The following is an 18,292-nucleotide window of genomic DNA, read 5'->3' as shown; positions in this document are numbered from 1 at the left end:
CCTGGAGAACAACAACGACCGCAACACCACCACCCTGTTGGACAACCTCGCCAACCTCGGACTCAAGCAACTGGTGACCACCCCCACCCACTACGCCGGACACACACTCGACCCGATCTTCTCCTCCAGCAAGGACATCACCTTCAGCCACGCCACGGGACTCCACTGGACGGACCACAGCTGCGTCCACTTCAGCTTCAGAAGGACCACGCTCCACCATCTCCAGCAACAGGTCCCCCGCAGAAACTGGAACAAGATCACTGCAGACCAGCTCGCCGCTTCCCTGAGCAAGAACCCTCCCACCATCACAACGAACCCCAGCCAAGCGGCCACCAACCTCACGAAATGGATCAGCGACTGCGCAGACAACCTCACCCCTCTGAAGACCCCGCCGAGCAGACCCGGAAGCAAGAAAGCACCATGGTTTAACGACGAACTCAAGAGCTCCAAAAAGAACTGCAGAGCACTCGAGAAAACCTGGCGCAGAGACCAAACACCGGACAACATGACTGCCCTCAAGCTCGCCACCCGAAAACACCACCAACTGATTCGCGCCACCAAGAAAACAGCATTCAAGGAAAGACTGGACAACAACGCACACAACAGCAAAGAACTCTTCAACATTGTGAAAGAGCTCTCCAACCCCAACGCCGGAAACAACGACATCACCCCGTCGCAAGACCTCTGCAACTCCCTCACTTCCTACTTCCACAACAAGATCGCGGACATACACAACAGCTTCAGCACTCAACCGACGCACGCCACGATCGAACCACCCCCCACAACCACCCTCCGTGCCTGGACCCCGATCAGCACCGAAGACACCGTCAACACGATGAACTCCATTCACTCCGGATCTCCAACAGACCCCTGCCCTCACCACGTCTTCAACAAGGCCGACGCTGTCATCGCACCCCACCTGCGGGACATCATCAACACCTCCTTCGACACCGCGACCTTCCCGGAGAGCTGGAAGCACGCCAAACTCAGCGCCCTACTTAAGAAGCCATCAGCCGACCCCACCGACCTCAAGAACTACCGCCCCATCTCGCTGCTCCCATTCCCGGCAAAAGTCATCGAGAAGACCGTCAACAAGCAATTGGCCGCCTTCCTCGAGACGAACGGCTCCCTCGACCTCTCGCAGTCTGGCTTCCGGGCCAACCACAGTACCGATACCGCCCTGATCGCAGCCACCGATGACATCCGAGCCCTGCTCGACAACGGAGAAACAGCGGCCCTCATCCTCCTGGACCTCTCCGCGGCCTTCGACACTGTCTGCCACCGCACCCTAGTACAGCGCCTCAGCAACGTCGGAATCCAGGAGAAGGCACTGGAGTGGATCATCTCATTCCTCGCCGGAAGGACACAGAGAGTCCGCCTCCCCCGTTCAGATCAGAGGCCACCGAAGTCATCTGCGGCGTTCCTCAAGGCTCCTCGCTCAGCCCAACACTCTTCAACGTCTACATGAGCCCCCTCGCAGCCATCGCACGCCAGCACAACATCAACATCATCTCCTACGCCGACGACACCCAGCTAATCATCTCCCTCACCAAAGACCCCGTCACCGCCAGAGCCAACCTACACGAAGGGATGACAGACGTTGCCAAGTGGATGAGGAACAGTCGCCTGAAACTGAACTCGGACAAGACGGAGGTCCTCATCCTGGGATCCGCACCCTCCACCTGGGATGACACCTGGTGGCCCCCCGCCCTGGGCAGCGCACCCAAACCCACAGACCATGCACGCAACCTGGGCTTCATCCTGGACTCATCCCTCTCCATGACCAGACAAGTCAACGCCGTCTCCTCGTCGTGCTTCAACATCCTGCGCATGCTACGTAAGATCTTCCGATGGATCCCCACCGAGACCAGGAAGACGGTCACCCAGGCCCTCGTCACCAGCCGCCTGGACTACGGCAACTCCCTCTACGCCGGAACCACCGCCATGCTCCAGAAGAGACTCCAGTGGATCCAGAACACCTCAGCACGACTCATCCTGGACATCCCCCGCCGCAGCCACATCTCCGGACACCTGAGAGACCTGCACTGGCTCCCGGTCAACAAGAGAATCACCTTCCGTCTCCTCACCCACGCACACAAAGCCCTACATAACCAAGGCCCAGGATACCTCAACAGCCGCCTCAACTTCTACGCTCCCACGCGCTAGCTCCGATCGACCAGCCATGCCCTCGCCGCCGTCCCCCGCATCCGAAGAACCACCACAGGAGGAAGGTCCTTCTCCTACCTGGCCGCCAAGACTTGGAACTCCCTCCCGACCCACCTTCGCCTGACCCAAGACCACCTCGCCTTCAGGAAGCAGCTCAAGACCTGGCTGTTCGATCAGTAGCGGACCCCCTCCCCCCAGCGCCTTGAGACCCTCTGGGTGAGTAGTGCGCTATATAAATGATTTGATTGATTGATTGATTGATTGATTGATAGTGAGTGAAACAATATACTACAGTACTGAGGCCTGCAAACAATAACCTCTATGGTGTGGTCTACAAAGATGGACTATTGAATAAAAATGTTGGGTGGTGAAATGTGGTTATTTGCAACATGGTTTGGCTTCAATGGTGCTGGCTATTTTACGGTTTAGGATGTCTTATACTCTGGTGTAATGTGTTATGGGGCTACATGATAGTGAATGGCGAGGTATGCTGATATGTGTTGCATTTAAGTCTGAAGTGTCAGTTTTGATAGGTAATGTTGTAGGTGATCATGTCAAAGTCATCTGTGCTCCTGATTTGTCATAACCCAGGTCAAATTGGCTTTCCCCAAGTGTGAAGGACACATAACAGATTCTTAAAGGTTTATTTACTTCTAGTCCCAAAAAGTGTTTAAGGGCTCATTTGACCCTTTTTTCAGATGCACAAATATGGAAGTGTTGAGTGTCTTGCTCGTGAAGGTGGAAATTTGGACCATTTGACAAGGCCATCAATTTAGAAGCCTTCTAGAAGACCTGCAGTGGATTCTGGCTGGGTTTGGGTGTGAGACAAATGGAGGGAGGAAGCAAGAGATGACAAACCCCGTGAGGACAGTTCAGAGGGGCAGGGTAAAGACAGACACAAGGGCAGAAAATGTGTGCGGTTGAGAAAATTAGGATAAGCTTTTTACTGTGGAGTCCTGTAAGGTATGTGCCTGTTGGTCATTCTCCCTCATTGGCCAATCAGAATGGTGGGTCCAGTGGTCCCTGCAAATTATTGTGGGAAAGGGATTATTGTGGTTAGAGGAAAGTGAAGGAAGCGAGACATGGTTCTTGGAATAAAGGCGACTAGATTGTGGGTCCAATCGGGACAGAATGTGTAGCGCAGCAAAAAAAAAAGCCTTTAAAACCTTATCAAAGGGGATTGATGGCATTGGGGGCCTGTAGCCCTGGGTCATTTTGCCCTAGTAGCCAATCTGAGGCCTCTGGAGTGTTCAGAAAAAGATTTTGGGAACTCAGTGTGGAAAAAATGGGAGTGAGCAAATCATACTGATTTAATAGGAGCAAACACTTTGATCCAAAAGATGGCCTTAACTCATCTAAATCGCACACATACAAATGCCATTGTGTGAGTACACATTTTTAGCAGTTAGCTTCACTGACTTTAAATACACGACCTAAATAATGAGAAAAAATGATTGTGCTAGTGTCCCTTTAAACATGACTTTATCATCCATAGGTACACTTCTGTCAAAGATGTTTAACTATCAAAAAAGATAATTTGAGGCTCATTGGTATTGTGTAAATATCATGCTGTGAGTTAGATAATGCTTAAAAGATCGTTAATCTTAAACAATAGAATACAAATTTAAGAAGCAAATAATTTCTGCACTGAATTGTTTTAAACTAATGTTTAAAGGACTGCAAGTATTTAATAATGTACAGCGAAGTACCTATGCATTCCTATGAATTCATTCACGAGTAATTCTGAGAAGCACATCTGAAATATTGCTATAATCATCAAATAGTTTGCATTTTGATTCTAACATATTTCAGGAATTCTGGACTGTCAAGATGCTTTTGTCAGAAGTAACCATGAAGAAAACCTGAAAGACCTTTACAAATCTTTCACATGTAAACTGATAACAAAAGCATGACAGGTACAATAGAATATTGTATCCTCCAGTCTAACCTTCAATCTGAATAGACATTGCACCCAGTGGTGTAATTTTAACAAAATCATATGAGTAGTGGAAGTGACATGAAAGGTGGCTTTGACCTCGATGATGGATAGCTCTATGTTTTAAACAGTCTTTAGTGACATTTAGAATCTTTTTCCTAAATAGTAGTTGAAGTCAGCCACAAAAACCAGCTACTAAAACTAGCAAAAAGTCGTACTTACATAAAAGAAACAGTAGTCAGATTGGGTACATCGCACGTGTAAAAAGGTATCCACATATGCATCAAGCAGCAATTAGTTTCCTTGGTGGTAATCCACGAGTTATTAACCCCCTTGCCCCGAACCATAATGAGGAGCAGGAAAGCTAGCAGCATTGCTGGTGAATGTATGATGACATCCTCACAGCATGAGTTTTTAGATCTGGCTTTTAAACCCGCTTTAGCTTCTTGCTACACACACACACACATATAGTCACTGTTAGACCTGGCATCATTGGCGTGAGTCTCCCTTCCATTTTGACGGATTGCCTCCTCTATTTTGATATGTTTTTGCTGGATTTATACTTTGGGCACTGTGACACTGCTAATCAGTGCCACAGTGCAAGTGCTCCCTATGTTAAATTAATGTACTAATTGGTTATTCCATGATTGGGTTATTTGATTTACCTCTCAGCCCCTAGTATAGTGCACCATGTGTGCCCAGGGCTTGTAAATCAAATGCTGCTGGTGGGCTTGCAGCGCTGGTTGTGCCACCCACAGAAGCAGCTTGTAAAGTGTGTCTCAGGCCTGCCATTGCAAGGCCTGTGTGCAGTCTAGCACTGATATGTTGACTTGGCCAAGTTCACCCACTTGCCAGTCCCTAAACCTTCCCGTGGCTTCATATTAGACACCCCTATGATAGGCCCAAGGGCAGGGTGCATTGTAAGTATAAGGTAGGACATGCTCTGATGTGCGTGGTATGTTCTAATAGTGAATTACAGCCATTTTCATTTTTCACTATTGAAGGCTACCTGTTCTCATAGGCCAGAATGAGCAGCTAGATTATTAGATGCTTAGAATCCTAACTGACTCTGGGAACACAGAATAAATTCGAGTTTAGTATGCCTGAACTCAGAATAATAAAATAAATTTTTTAGTAAAGTTTGTTTTAATATTCTGTATTTGCAAATACCACTTTTAGAAAGTAGGTCTTTGCTTGCCTAACCATTTGAGCCTGCCTCTGCTGGGTTGTGTATTCCTTGTCTGGGTTTGTGAGTGACAGGGCTGGGGAATTCTAGGAGACAGGCTGGGGCAGTCCAGTGGTAAATAGACAGATCTGCATCTAGATAGGTGGGAGGAGTTGCACCTGGGACCTGAATAGGACTGGACCTTCCCTCTACAATGCTGGCTCCACCTCCTGTGGCTTGTCTGATGTCTCTGCCCTGCACTGTGAAAGGAGAGGAGGAATCATGTCAACAGAGTGCTCCAGAGCTGTATCTTCTCTCCCCTGTGCTGGCTCCACCTCCTGTAGGACGTCTGATGTCTCTGCCCTGCACAGTGAAAGGAAGAAGAAGAGTCATGTAAACAAAGTGCTCAGGAACTGGTTTGAACTAGGCAGAGGCATCTCTGCCTTCAGAGAACAAAGGATTTTGGGGTATAAGTATTGGGACCCTGATCCCAAGAAATTAGATCACTTCTGGACAAGAAACCTTTCTGCCAAGGAGAAGAACCAAGGAAGCTGCCGGAGTTTGGACTGCCCCTCTGCCAGTGTGCTGTTTGCTGGGTTGGCCTGCAGTGGTTGCTTCATTGCCAAGGGAAAGGAAAAGGAACGTTGTAAGGAATTTCATCTACAGAATATTCTCCATGGGCTTGAACTGTGCTTGCCTCCTGCTGAAGTCTCAGGGACAAAAGACTTCACCTCCAGCTCCCTCCTGAATTTCCTTGCTGGGAATTCTGACTCCAGTCACTTGCGTGCCGCTGGGAGCGCGACGCATCGAGAAGAAGCGTGTCACCACCGCAGCTGAAATCATGGCAACGCCAGAGAAGCGAGCCTTCGTCGCATCTCCCTAGAAGCGTGTGTTCATCGAAGCTGCCTGCTGTCGCATCACCGGAGAAGCGTGACGCCATCGAGAGAGTCGCCATCGCATCACCGGAGAAGCATGTCGCAGGGCCTGTTGCGGCTCCAAAGCACAGAGTCGTTGCAAGGCTGCCAGGGCGTCATCACATCATCATCGCATTGCTGCATCAAGAGCACCATCTTCTCGCATCGCAACCGGAAAAATCACATCGCATCAAGGCGCCATCTTGCGCAAAGCAACGGTCCCTCAAGCCGAGAATCTACACATCACCTTCGCTCCGGTAAGGCTCACGACGAGTCCCCTACTCTGCGCAAGCATTGAGGAAGGACACAACCGTTCCCCCGGATCACGGAACCGACGCATCTCCCCTTTTGCGAGCCTTTTGTTTACTTTGCGTATCACATCCAGGTACTTTGTTGAGAACTTGGTTGCATTTACCAACAACTTGAACTAAGCAACTTGGATCATCTTTTAAGTAATCTTAAGTGTAGTATTGTGGATTTTTGTCGTTTGTGGTCTTGTGTTTAAGTCTATATAAAGAATACTTATTTTTATAAAACCTGTGTTGTGTCCATCTGTAGTGTTATCACTGTACTACTGTGTATATTCACAAATGCTTAACACACTGCCTCTGAGATAAGCCTGTCTGCTCGTTCCAAGCTACCAAGGGGGTGAGCATGGGTTATTAAGGAGTGTAATTCCCTTATCCTGACTTAGAAATAAGGGTCCCTATTTCGACAAAGGTGAATACCTTTGCCAACTAGAGACCCCCAGATCTAACAGTCACTCACACACCTACACGCACACTTGTGCACATACGCACACACACACACACACACACACACAGATGGGGTTGGTCAGGAGCTTCGTCCATTGATCTGTTAAATTATTATACACGGTTTGCTTTTGCCCACCACAGCATTGGGGTAGGGTAATTGGTCAGCCCACTTTAGAGATTGTATCCCTCCACTTTGAGTGTCTGTGCAAAGCCTGTGCACATTTTTCACATCCACCTAAAAATAGTCAATTTCTCTTGAGTTGCAAAGCTGGTTCAAAACACACTTTTTAATTTTATTTATTTATTACAGTAACTTTAAATACCAGATATTTATTTGGCCTGCACTCCTTATTTTAAACATAGCTGCCTGCGATTTGAGTGCTCGGTTAGATGGTGATTTATTCTGTTCCTCATTAATAATAAAAATAACAATTTTAATTAAAATCTATACACAACTGGAAGGCTTGTTGTTTAGAAACATCACTAGAAAACAGATGCACCGGTGAATACTTTTTTAAATTAAAATTGTGTACATTTGTTTGCAATTAAAAAGTATAAAACAACCATTGCATCAACTTGCCAGACCTGTTTGATTTGTCAATAGTTGTTTGGCGCATAAGAAAGACTTGAAACTTTGTTTCATTATCACAATCCCAAACCTCTTAGTCGGTTTACTTTTATCACCCAAAAGCTGCATTTTTCAAACTGAATGGTTTGAAAGGAACTGGACTCTGCTGCTTGATACAGTTACATGAAAGCGGACACTCCTGCATCTGTAAAGGGCTTTTCATTGTCATGGCATTAATGCTGGAAAGCTAGGAAATATATGCATGCTTTTAGCTTTCGCTGGAAACCTGTTTTTGCCACAACCAAGGAGAAACGATAAAGGCAGCTTTCGTGGCACCTTCAAATTACACAATTATGGATCCAATTCTGGGTCTTTGTATAATATTATCTGGTTCCCTTACTGTAATACATTAACATGTAATTAGGCCTTGCTGCTTGAAAGATACATTGGCATCAGTCAAGAAGCTCAACAATGCAGCACCTGTTTTAGTTGGTGTATTTGGATATCCAGGAACTTTTGATCCATACAAAGGTACTCTTGAGAAGTATACGTGTGGTTGGGCATATACATATTTCTATAATTATTAGATTTTTTTTGTTTAAGTGTCCAAGCCCGTTTTGATCCTGTAAGGGCATTCAATATTTCTCTATGTTTCTAGGAGCTTCAAACGAAAATCGCTGGAGAGAGGGTAAACATTGAAAGACTCATGGAACAACAGCGAACCAAGTACTCAAAGACCTCTGTAGATGTACCTGATGAGATTGTAGCCCAAATGGAGGAATGTCGAAAATGCATGCAAGATCTGGAGGAGGAGGTAAAAAGAGCATTATTTTGTGCTTTGGTTTGGCATTGTCTTTATGTTTCTAATTATTTTTGCAATGTGTGTAACTTATGTCAATATTTAGAAAACATCTTTAGTAGAAGATAATAAAAAGAGCACGCTTCTACCACAGAACACTAAAATCCCTTGGGGTTTTTGGAATGGTACTGCGCTATGTTACTGCAGAAAGTGCATAATTAAAGTGAAGTTGTAGTAACGGAGCACTCCTCTCTGTGTGTAGAAGTGGAGCCTTAATCTGCCTTGATTTATGAATTTACTTAATCTTCAAAGGAGTGAGAAATACATATTTTACATACGTTATATGCCTATTTACGTGGCTTTTGTATGTATAAAGTGCTAATTTCAGTACGTTGACATGATTAGAAAAGGTTTACCTCTTATAATGATGTACTCCCAGGAATATTAATGTTTAATATTTTATTTACTGCATAGGAAAGCAATCAAAATCGTCGGATGGCAAACAATTGGATATGCGAGTTCAGTGTATACATAGAATGGGCCATGATTGTTAGACTACCACCATAAGTGTGAAGTGTAACTGTATTATTCCTTTAAAATAACAAACATTTTCATTAACAGCCCTTTATCATCGACCATCTGCCTCGGACAAACAATTTGCCTGCTTGTTACAAACATGGTCTACTGGCACTTCCAGTTGCACCTTTTGATCCTATTGCCCCTGATAACTACAGCCTCACCCATATCAACAGGTTACCTTCGTGAGATCAATATATAGCCATAGTACACGAAACTGCAGTATCTAAACCTGACTACAACTTTACCACCATCAGCCCTTGCTTACGGCTTAACATACATCATTATGGCCACTGTAGAATCCTACCTGAATATTGCTCCCACAACTTATCCAATGTGTTAGTCTAATAATTTGTTACACTATATTTAAAAAGCTTTTGTTAAAGCCTCAGTGCTTCTACTACCTTAGGACTTTCTACCACCTTGGTACTTCTGGCTAGAAGAGGAACCATCCTCCCTGAAAGATTTTCTGATACATTGGAAATCTTAATATAGACATTCCGTCAAACAAATAATTTCACACTAAGGTTTTATTGCCTTGACACAAACCTACAGCACCAGTAAAATCGCCACATTCACAGTAATCTGGTCAGACCATAACATTCACTTTTTTTCTGTAAAAAGCCACTCCTATCCTGCAAAAATACCATCTAAACCCTCCACCTCTCCAGCAGCTCCAAGTCATGGGACATACCACATCAGGCAGCTCAATATCCACAACCAGCTGTCTCTTAATCCTTCCTCGGCTCTCAGCTAAGTTAAGGAGATTGCATTTTGTTTCCTCCTCCAGAAGGGCAACAGTTGACCCAAACCCCCACCCCCACTTTAACACCTTCCGTGCTCATGACGAGCTCAGCTCGTCATGAGGCACGGTTGCCCTGTGCTCTGACACGCGCAGCGCTCACACGCGGGGCTAATTTCCCCGCTGTGCTGAGCGTTCTGAAAAACGGGCGTGCTCATGACAAGCTCAGCTCGTCATGAGCACAGCGCCACCTTGCATCGTGACGAGCCGAACTAGTCACAAGCACCGTGGCGCTGCATACGCCCCCCTCCGCCTAGCGCCACGGAGGATTTAGCCCTGCGGTGAAGGGGTTGAAGTTCCAATCAGACAGTTTACACAAGTATACTGAAAAATGGAAACTTCTTGACAAAAATCAGAGGCACAGGCAGACACTGTAAGAAAAAGGTAGATGTTTAGTATGCACGCACCTTTTATCTCAAAGTGATTTCTGCAGCAAAATATTAATACTTTCCTGCCAAGATCTTTGAGGCCATCAACAACTCCTTAAAGATATTTATGGTAGGGCAAAGACTTGTCTCAACTGAAGGGAAAGTAATCTCCAAACAAAAGCAATTAGCAGCACAATCACCGTCCTCGTTGCAAGTACTGTAGCCAAACAGCACCATAATCATACAAATGACAGTATTGACCAACCACTGGATACGAACAAAAACTCTTCCTAAAGCCCTGAAACAGTCAGTTCACCAAATATGAAAAACAACTTCCCTTGTTCAGCTGTCTCTAAAAGGTACTGCCCCACAGTCAGCCAACTGAATGGAAAGTCATCTCCAAACACAAGAAATTAGCAGCACAACTACTGTCTTTGTTGAAATGCTTTGATAAACCTGAACTTCAGAAGTCCAGTTCAACACACACACTCTCTAGACTCCAACCAGGACTAGAGTCGTTGGTGACAGCCCAATTTTAGGCCCACAATAAATGCTTAAGGAGACAATATCCACTTCCTTTTATTGCAAACTGTTTACAACTTCATCCAAGAAATAAGATTAAGAAATAGTCAAGGACGTCATAGTCTGTCATATTCCTACATTTTAGGCATCATCTATAATTTCATGTAGACTTTCTTGATAACTGCTTCTTAATGAGAACTTCAAGGAAAGATTTGGTCACATACATTTGGTTAAATATTTGGCACTCTTTGACTTTGTGGATGAATTGCTTGATTTCCCACGGTCTCTTAAATGTATGCCTTATATATGTATGATAGTTGAATTAGCACCCGTGCATGTTTACTTGACGACTTCTTTAGACTTTTAATTCAAGGCCTCAGCTCATTTTATGGGGCATTGCACCTCCATATATAACAGTAGTTGTTGAGCTTCAGGTTGTAATGGAGAAATGTAAGCCAACATTCTTCTCGATTCCCCCTTGTGGATCTATGGATGATGGTACATAGCTAAACTATGTGGTCCCTTTTTTTTTGCTGTACAACCGTCTTTGTGCAAGGTGTCGGGTGACAGCCGCAGGCAATATGCAGCAGTAAACAGCAAAATACAGCTAGCAAATTTAGGATGTCATTTAGAGTTTGGTAGATGTGTGACATGTCCTGCCTGTCCTGTTTAGAGTCTATGGGGTCTCTATGTACCCTAAAAAGGGCGGATGGGTCATCCGCCTTATGTTACTGGATAGCCTGATTTTGCCCAACTATAAAGATAATGCCCTTATTTATAGTGTTTCCTGTTCAGTCTTCCTCAGAATGTTCAATTTGGAGCCCTCTACCCCAGAGAGATTGCCTTGTGGAGTCCCACAGCATGTGCTTCCTCCACTTAGCATTTGCTTATGTCCCTGCCACGCCTGTGTTTCAACATTTGCAGACACCTCTCTTGGATGACCTTTATTTGCACCACATGCACTTCCCCTCATATGATAAAAACCTACTTATACCTATGAATCACTGGACAAAAGGGCAAGTTTGCCGCTGTGTGCTGGGGACTTCAAGACATGAATGGGGAAAAAACCTTCAAACTAAGTCAATTGTTGCAAGAGAAACCCTAGTTTCCCTCACCTGTACAAGAAAATAGACACCTTCTCACCTTTCTGGCAAAATAGGTCTCTTTGCCACTCACCCAAAAAGTGGGAGTGATGTGTGAAGCTGACCTACTCCCCAACTTTTAGGTGAGCACAGCAGTCAAGTTCTCATTATTCCAAATAAAACTCATTAAGAACATTATGCCCTTATCCGATCTGAATACCACGAATCTGAAGAAATCCTTCCACCATTGTTCCACTGATTGTTGGATTACCAATTCAAGAACCAATGAAAACTCCTTAATTCATGCTTCTTTCTGAATGTAGCAACATGTGAAAGTAGGAAAGGTCCTTCTCCGCAGTCATGCCCTTTCTTAGGAATGGCGTGTTCCTGCACATTTACAATGCCTTCAGCCTTCTGCAGTTCTAGACAAAACATGAAAGTACGCCATTTCATTGTTGTCGTTTGCCTCACTCTTAAAATAAAGGGCTGTGGGCCTGTGGTCACCATAAAAGAACCATGACACTTAAACTACATGATCACCTTGCACTTCGTGTTGCATTTTCTTGGTACTAGATCCCAATTTATGTTACTTTGTAATGCTGAACCTGTGTAACCTCTGTACAAAAGTTTCTTTGCAAAGTCGAATTTCAAGATACCAATGCAGTAATTTGCTTTAACCGCATGCGTGCTAGCGGTTTTCCCGCTGCGCGCTGCGATTTCAAAAATCGCGCTTTATGTGACAAGGTCAGCTCGTCATCCGCGTAGCGCAGGTAACGCCCATGACGAGCTGACCTTGTCACGAGCGCTGAAGGGGTTAAAATGCCATGTCAGGCAACTGTAACCACAATTTACTGATATCTATACATTAATGTTATCCAACTGTCGCCAATGCAGTACCACCAAAAGCAACCAGATTAATCAGAACACTATAGACAGGGATCCTGGAATCATGCAATGCATCAGCTTTTTGAGCAAAATTATAGGTTTGCTGCAACAAAAAAAAAAGAAAATTTGCCCAACTGGATCAAACGTTGCTTAAAAAGTGGCAACGTGTTTCAGAGCATTGGAAGGCCCTTCACAAACATTAACTGATCGTCTTTCAGTTATTGTATATAGTTGGTTGTCTAACTCTCACTACTGAGGTGAGTGTTACGATACACAAAAATAACAAAATAAAGAAATAATCCACTCACAAAATGCGCTGCATTATGCCGCATACGTTGCCTGTACTTGCCACATAAATTGGTCCTCCTTGCCGCTTAACTTGCTCCTCCCCTGATGTATAATTCCAGTGATCCTCTCTACTGGCAAATGAAGAAACATTTTATTGGTGGACACTGTTGTTAGCACTTTCTCTGTCTCGGTTTATATTGATATATTTGGCAGAAGAAACTAAATGGGTTTGGTGTGATTTTAGCTGGAAATAAAACTAGCATTTTTAATCTTTAAACCTGTTAGTGGGAGGAAGTGATGTATTTTTCGGAGATTTTCTTTCTAGGACTTGTTTGTAATATTCACGGCTAGCCATGAACATTAAAAACTCAGTTTAATTCTGGTCAGGTAAGCAGCCATAAGCGTATTCAGTTTTAGTGCAGCTGTTCAGTTCGGTGATTTCAACACTTTATTTCTTGAAACAGATCAAAGAGGAAGCCATGAAGAGCACACCTCACTATATAATGAAACAAAAAGTGGAGGAGATCAACGTTGGCCTTCAAATGATTGAAAATATGTTACAACAAAAAAGCAAAAATATCATTAAAGCCAAAGAAATTCAAAAGGTAAGGTTATTAATGCCTCGAATCAGATTTGCCGTTGTGAAAAAGTTGACCTTTCCTTATGATCAGAAAAGCAGCTTTTTCAAAGTTCATCTTAATCCCTGCTTCCTGTGGTCCCTTTTCGGAGATTTTCAAGACACACATAAAGGACAAACAAAAGGTGTGGATAGCAACATGTTCGCAGAAACTCATCAATGTATTGACCTCTGTGATTCGAAGAAAAGACTCTCAAAGTACCTGTCACTTTAAATGCGTCTTTATCAGCCCGAAGCAGACATGTCTCAAAGATGTTCAGCAATCGCAGCTTGTCTTGTCCCCTGGGATGTGGTCAGTTCGAAGTGGTTTACGAGGGGTGGGAGTTATGAAAGCTTAAAAATGAATATATTCAGTTGTAACTGTAACTTGTTCAAGGTTACAAAGGTTAACTTCTTGCAGATTCTGTACTTCAGGCTTGATGTATCACTGGGCGGTATGGTCAGAGGCGGCTCTTCTGCTAAGGCGTAGGAGCATTGCCCACTGCTCTCAGAGCAGTGGAAAAGGGAAAAATAAAATGATAATAACGTAGTTACTATCATTTGATTTTTCGTTGCTGCAGAGCTGGGTTAGGACGGAGCGGGTGGCATTGGGAGGAGGAGTGGTTCATGCACTTAAGTGCACATGATGGTTTAGCCGGCTGTCTTGGGCTAGCCAAACAGTCATGCGCACTTTGCACGTTTTTGACAAGGCGGATATACACAGCCTGGGTGGAGAGCATGCACATACTCCCTGTCCCCGTTTGAGCGCTGAACCATGGCACTCAGACCATTCACAATGCTGCATTGCAGCATTGTGAATTACTTAGGGGAGCCTGTGTGCTTCCTGCTTCTTCTGCACTCACAGTCAGGAAGAGAAGCGGAGAGACGACGAAGAGAGACGGCAGAAGAGGTAAGTGTTTTTTTTTACATTTTGAAACCCTCCTACCCCACTACCCCATTCACTACCAGCCGCCACTGGATATGGTACCGAAATATCATGGTCAGAATACAGTCTGACATAAATACTGTGGGGCAGATTTACAAGAAACTGACGCATCTGTACAGATGCGTTAGTTTCCTTATGCCTCCATACGAAACCCTTGCGCCAACATGGATACGCCATATTTACAAAACAGCTCACCATGGCGCAAGGATAGACAGATGCGTCAGAAATTCTGACACATCTGTTCGCGCAAAAGTGGCACAAAGCTGGAGTTGCTCATGAAAGTGACGCAACTCCAGCAATGTGCCACAACAGATAGGTGAGTCCCATTTAAAAAGCCTTGCATCATTCCTTACGCCTGGTCCGAGCAGGCGTAGGGATTTGGATGAAGTTAAGGTATTGAGTGATGCAGGGAAATGTTATAAATTTCACTGTGTCAGTTCTATGTGGCTTTTTGCGTGCGAATTTCCACCCTGCGTACATTATCCCTGATGCAGGTATGATGTGGCACAGGGCTTTACAAAGGTGATGCATCTCCCTAGAAGGGTCACATTGTAAATTGGGTGAAACATCTCACGTTGTTTACTCCACTGCTGCGTCACAAAAAATGATGCAACTGCAGCATAAAAGTGTCGCTAGGGGCTTATAAATCTGCCCCTGTGTACCGAACAACGCCTAAAAAAATATCTTCTCATTGAAGGTAATAATTGATAATCTATACCCAATGGGACAATATGTTGGTGATTGATTTACAGGACACCATGTTTATGTTAGAGAATAATTTTGTAATGGCCATTCTGATTTCCAACCTCATTAGGCTGGTCTCAAACAGGAGGTGACAGTTGCTCACTGACTGTTAGCGTCCTGCCCAGCATTTTGCGATGCAATTGATGTACTAATGAGTTGGATTGTAAAATGTAAAATATCAGAGGGCCATACAATCTCTTTCCTCATGAATACTAACACAGCAGGTTGCATTTTTGAGACAAGTGCCAGTCACCAACACAGCATGTCCTTAATTACTGATCATGTCTGCATGTGCTGTCTTGATTGTATGTCAAAATATCCAGGAAAAATTCCATAGAGCCAAAAAATGGAGAAGCAATATATCATGAACGTAAGCTTATTTAGGTGGGTACTGATTTGCTATTCTTAACTTCAAATACTCTGAAGATATTTATATTGTTAAGGTACTTATTCGTGAAGTTAGGTCTAATAAACCTATGCTTAACTATTAATACTTGCCTTCACAATATTTTGGATCTCGATACTTAGGCCTCGATATTTTGACCCCACAACATTTATCCCTCGATATTCTGGTGGAAAGTGTCTTGGCCTAGGATTTAATGCTTCGAGTGCAAGGCCGGTGACTACCAATACCTAGAGAGCAAGATAATCTTGTAAGTAGACAGATGATTTTATTCTCTTTGATTCCTTTGCTAGCCATATTTCTGCTCAGTTCAGGGCTGTGTCACAGACACTCTACTCACGCTAAAAAAAACACAGTATGCCCAATTTCGTTGCATGTTTGATGCAGAATGGAGCCAGTGGAGCTCCAGAGTAAAATATAGAAGGAAAATATTTGAGGGCTTTTCCTTTTTGTAGACACTGCAATTTCAACAAAAACAATATACATTTCAGAATTTTGTACATTAGCCTTAAATAGGGGCTGAATTAGTTGTTTTATGTTTGCATAATAGGAATCTAAAAAAAGAATTTTGTTTAACTTTACCAGTGTGTAACTGCATCTGTAGCTCAAGTGATGTCACTGTTTATGTAGCAATAAAATTACAAAACAACTTTGCTATCTTTATTAATTGAATAGGGTTTATTTGTTAAAATCTGTTTGATGCACTTAAATTTAATAATTTTCATACCCCATCACTATCATGTATCCCCATTTTTGTGGGAGAATACATCTTTCTGTCACAGTAGTTGGAGAACATGCGTTTGCTTCCATTCCACTTCACACAAGCAGCAAACATGTGGCTGTATTATTGAAAGATGCACATGTGCAAACAATTGTTTTTGCACTTTTTCACCTTTCCATATCAAGTTTATGTCTGCACTCTGAGTTCCTCTTTCACAAATAAAGTCCTTGTTTTTAGCAATAGCGGTAATATATTTTGTGCATTTGTACATTAAACATTAAGTAGGTTAAACCTCTGCTCTTGATTTTGTAAGTGCTAGATGTCTGATTGTCTTGGATCAACCACAGGGGTCAGTGTTGTGTAGCAGTGAAAGCCTATGATGTCTTTTGTCTCTTCCACCAGAGTCCTCTTTAAGGTGGAAGATTCACATTTTGAAAATGCTCTCTTTCTTGGTACATTAAGCCATTCAGTTGGTCAATAGGCAGTTTCCTTGATTGTTCCTTTTTTGTGGTTCAAGTGTAGGAATTTGAGGCTATCGATTAGATCTATTCGTTTTTACATAAATGTTATTTCAATTACAAGTACTCACTAGGTCAGGGTGTGCACATTCTTTCTCCCTTTTGATCAGGTGAGCAGGTGCTTTCAGAAGAGGTGTGGCCTCACGGGCTAGGGCGGTCGATCTCAATTCTGGGGAACCGGGATCGAGTCTCGGGAATGACGCTCAACATTCTGTGATTCTGGGAAAATCACTTAATCTCCCCGTGCCTTACAAAAATGAATGTGTCCTTGTGTAACGTAACAGGTGCTCATGTAAAGCACTCTGATAACTGATACCTTCGGGTCAAGTTCACGCTAGATAAAACTCTGGAAAAATGAACCAGGACAAAGCGTAAGTTATGTTATGCCTCAGTGTGAGGATTAATAAAGGGTCTGTACTGTAGCTTTTAAGTTTGGTACTAGTTATCAGGGTTTGATTCTATGGACAAATGAGGACTGATGCGAGGCATAATTGGATGTTTCATTGAAGGGTTTTTATCATGGGCTGTTATGAGTCCATCAAATGTCCTAGGGATTTGGTGCAGTGCTGACCAATGGGAGAAGTCATCATTGTTCATGGGTTAAACTCACCTGGAGCCTGAAACAGTGGTCCAGGTGTCTGCCAAGAAGAGGAGGGGCAAGGAGCATTGGAAACCAGCTTCTGAAATTCCCACGATATGGAAGGAGGCTTAGGGGGGTGCTCTGGAATCTACAGGGAAGAAGTGATCAAACTAGGGAATGAATGAATGAATTACACATTTGTTATGCGCACAGCTACCCGTAGGCATCCCGGCGCCCTTTGCTCATTCATCCACAAAGTTAGGCAAACAGGTGAGTTTTAACTAGCCTCCTGAATTTTTGATGATTGGGTTCCAATCTAATGGAATCAGGAAGACTATTCCATAGTTTGGTTGCCTGTAGCGAAAAGCGTCTCCCGCCCGTACGTGTTCTTTTTGTTTTAGGGACCACTAACAGATTCTTATTATTAGATCTGAGGGTCCGTTGAGGGCAATAGGGGGAGAACATGGCTTGAATTAGTACGGGGCCAGTCTTATGGAAAGCTTTATGTACCGTGGTCAAGGACTTAAACTCCACTCTCCTTTGCACTGGAAGCCAGTGTAACTGGCGCAAACCAGATCTGGCGGAGGTCCGTCATGGGATGTCCAGTAACAGACGTGCGGCACAGTTTTGGACCGTCTGGAGGATTTTAATAGCGCCTTGTGGAGCTCCCAGATAGAGTGCATTGGAGTAGTCAAGGCGCGATAATATCAGGGATTGTACCAGTATTCTCCTGGAACTGAACGGGAGGAGTTTAATGGTTTTCCTCAGTTGTCTCAGTAAGGCATAACAGATCGCTGCTACCTTGCGCACCTGTACTCCAAGATTAGGGCAGGGTCGAGCCAGACCCCCAAGCTCTTGATTTGGCTTTTTGGTGGGGGGGGGCTGTCCAAGGCAAGGTGGCCACCAGTTGTCAATGGTGGACGGAGGCTTCTGTCCCA

At 44.1% G+C, this 18,292-nt stretch overlaps 1 protein-coding gene across 1 annotated transcript in view; it reads left to right on the top strand.

Annotated features, from left to right (window-relative positions):
• Window positions 1-18,292, top strand: part of SYNE2 (spectrin repeat containing nuclear envelope protein 2) — a 1,843,566-nt gene that overhangs the window by 1,070,668 nt on the left and 754,606 nt on the right. The window contains exons 88-89 of the mRNA XM_078660317.1: window positions 8,163-8,318; window positions 13,291-13,431. Coding sequence (XP_078516443.1) covers window positions 8,163-8,318; window positions 13,291-13,431 — 297 coding nt within the window. The remainder of the gene's footprint in view (window positions 1-8,162; window positions 8,319-13,290; window positions 13,432-18,292) is intronic.

This window comes from Lissotriton helveticus, chromosome 9 (assembly GCF_964261635.1).
Source record: "Lissotriton helveticus chromosome 9, aLisHel1.1, whole genome shotgun sequence".
Lineage (NCBI taxonomy): Eukaryota > Metazoa > Chordata > Amphibia > Caudata > Salamandridae > Lissotriton > Lissotriton helveticus.
The sequence above is the reverse complement of the archived record's forward strand: the minus strand, read 5'-3'. Positions and strand labels throughout refer to the sequence as shown.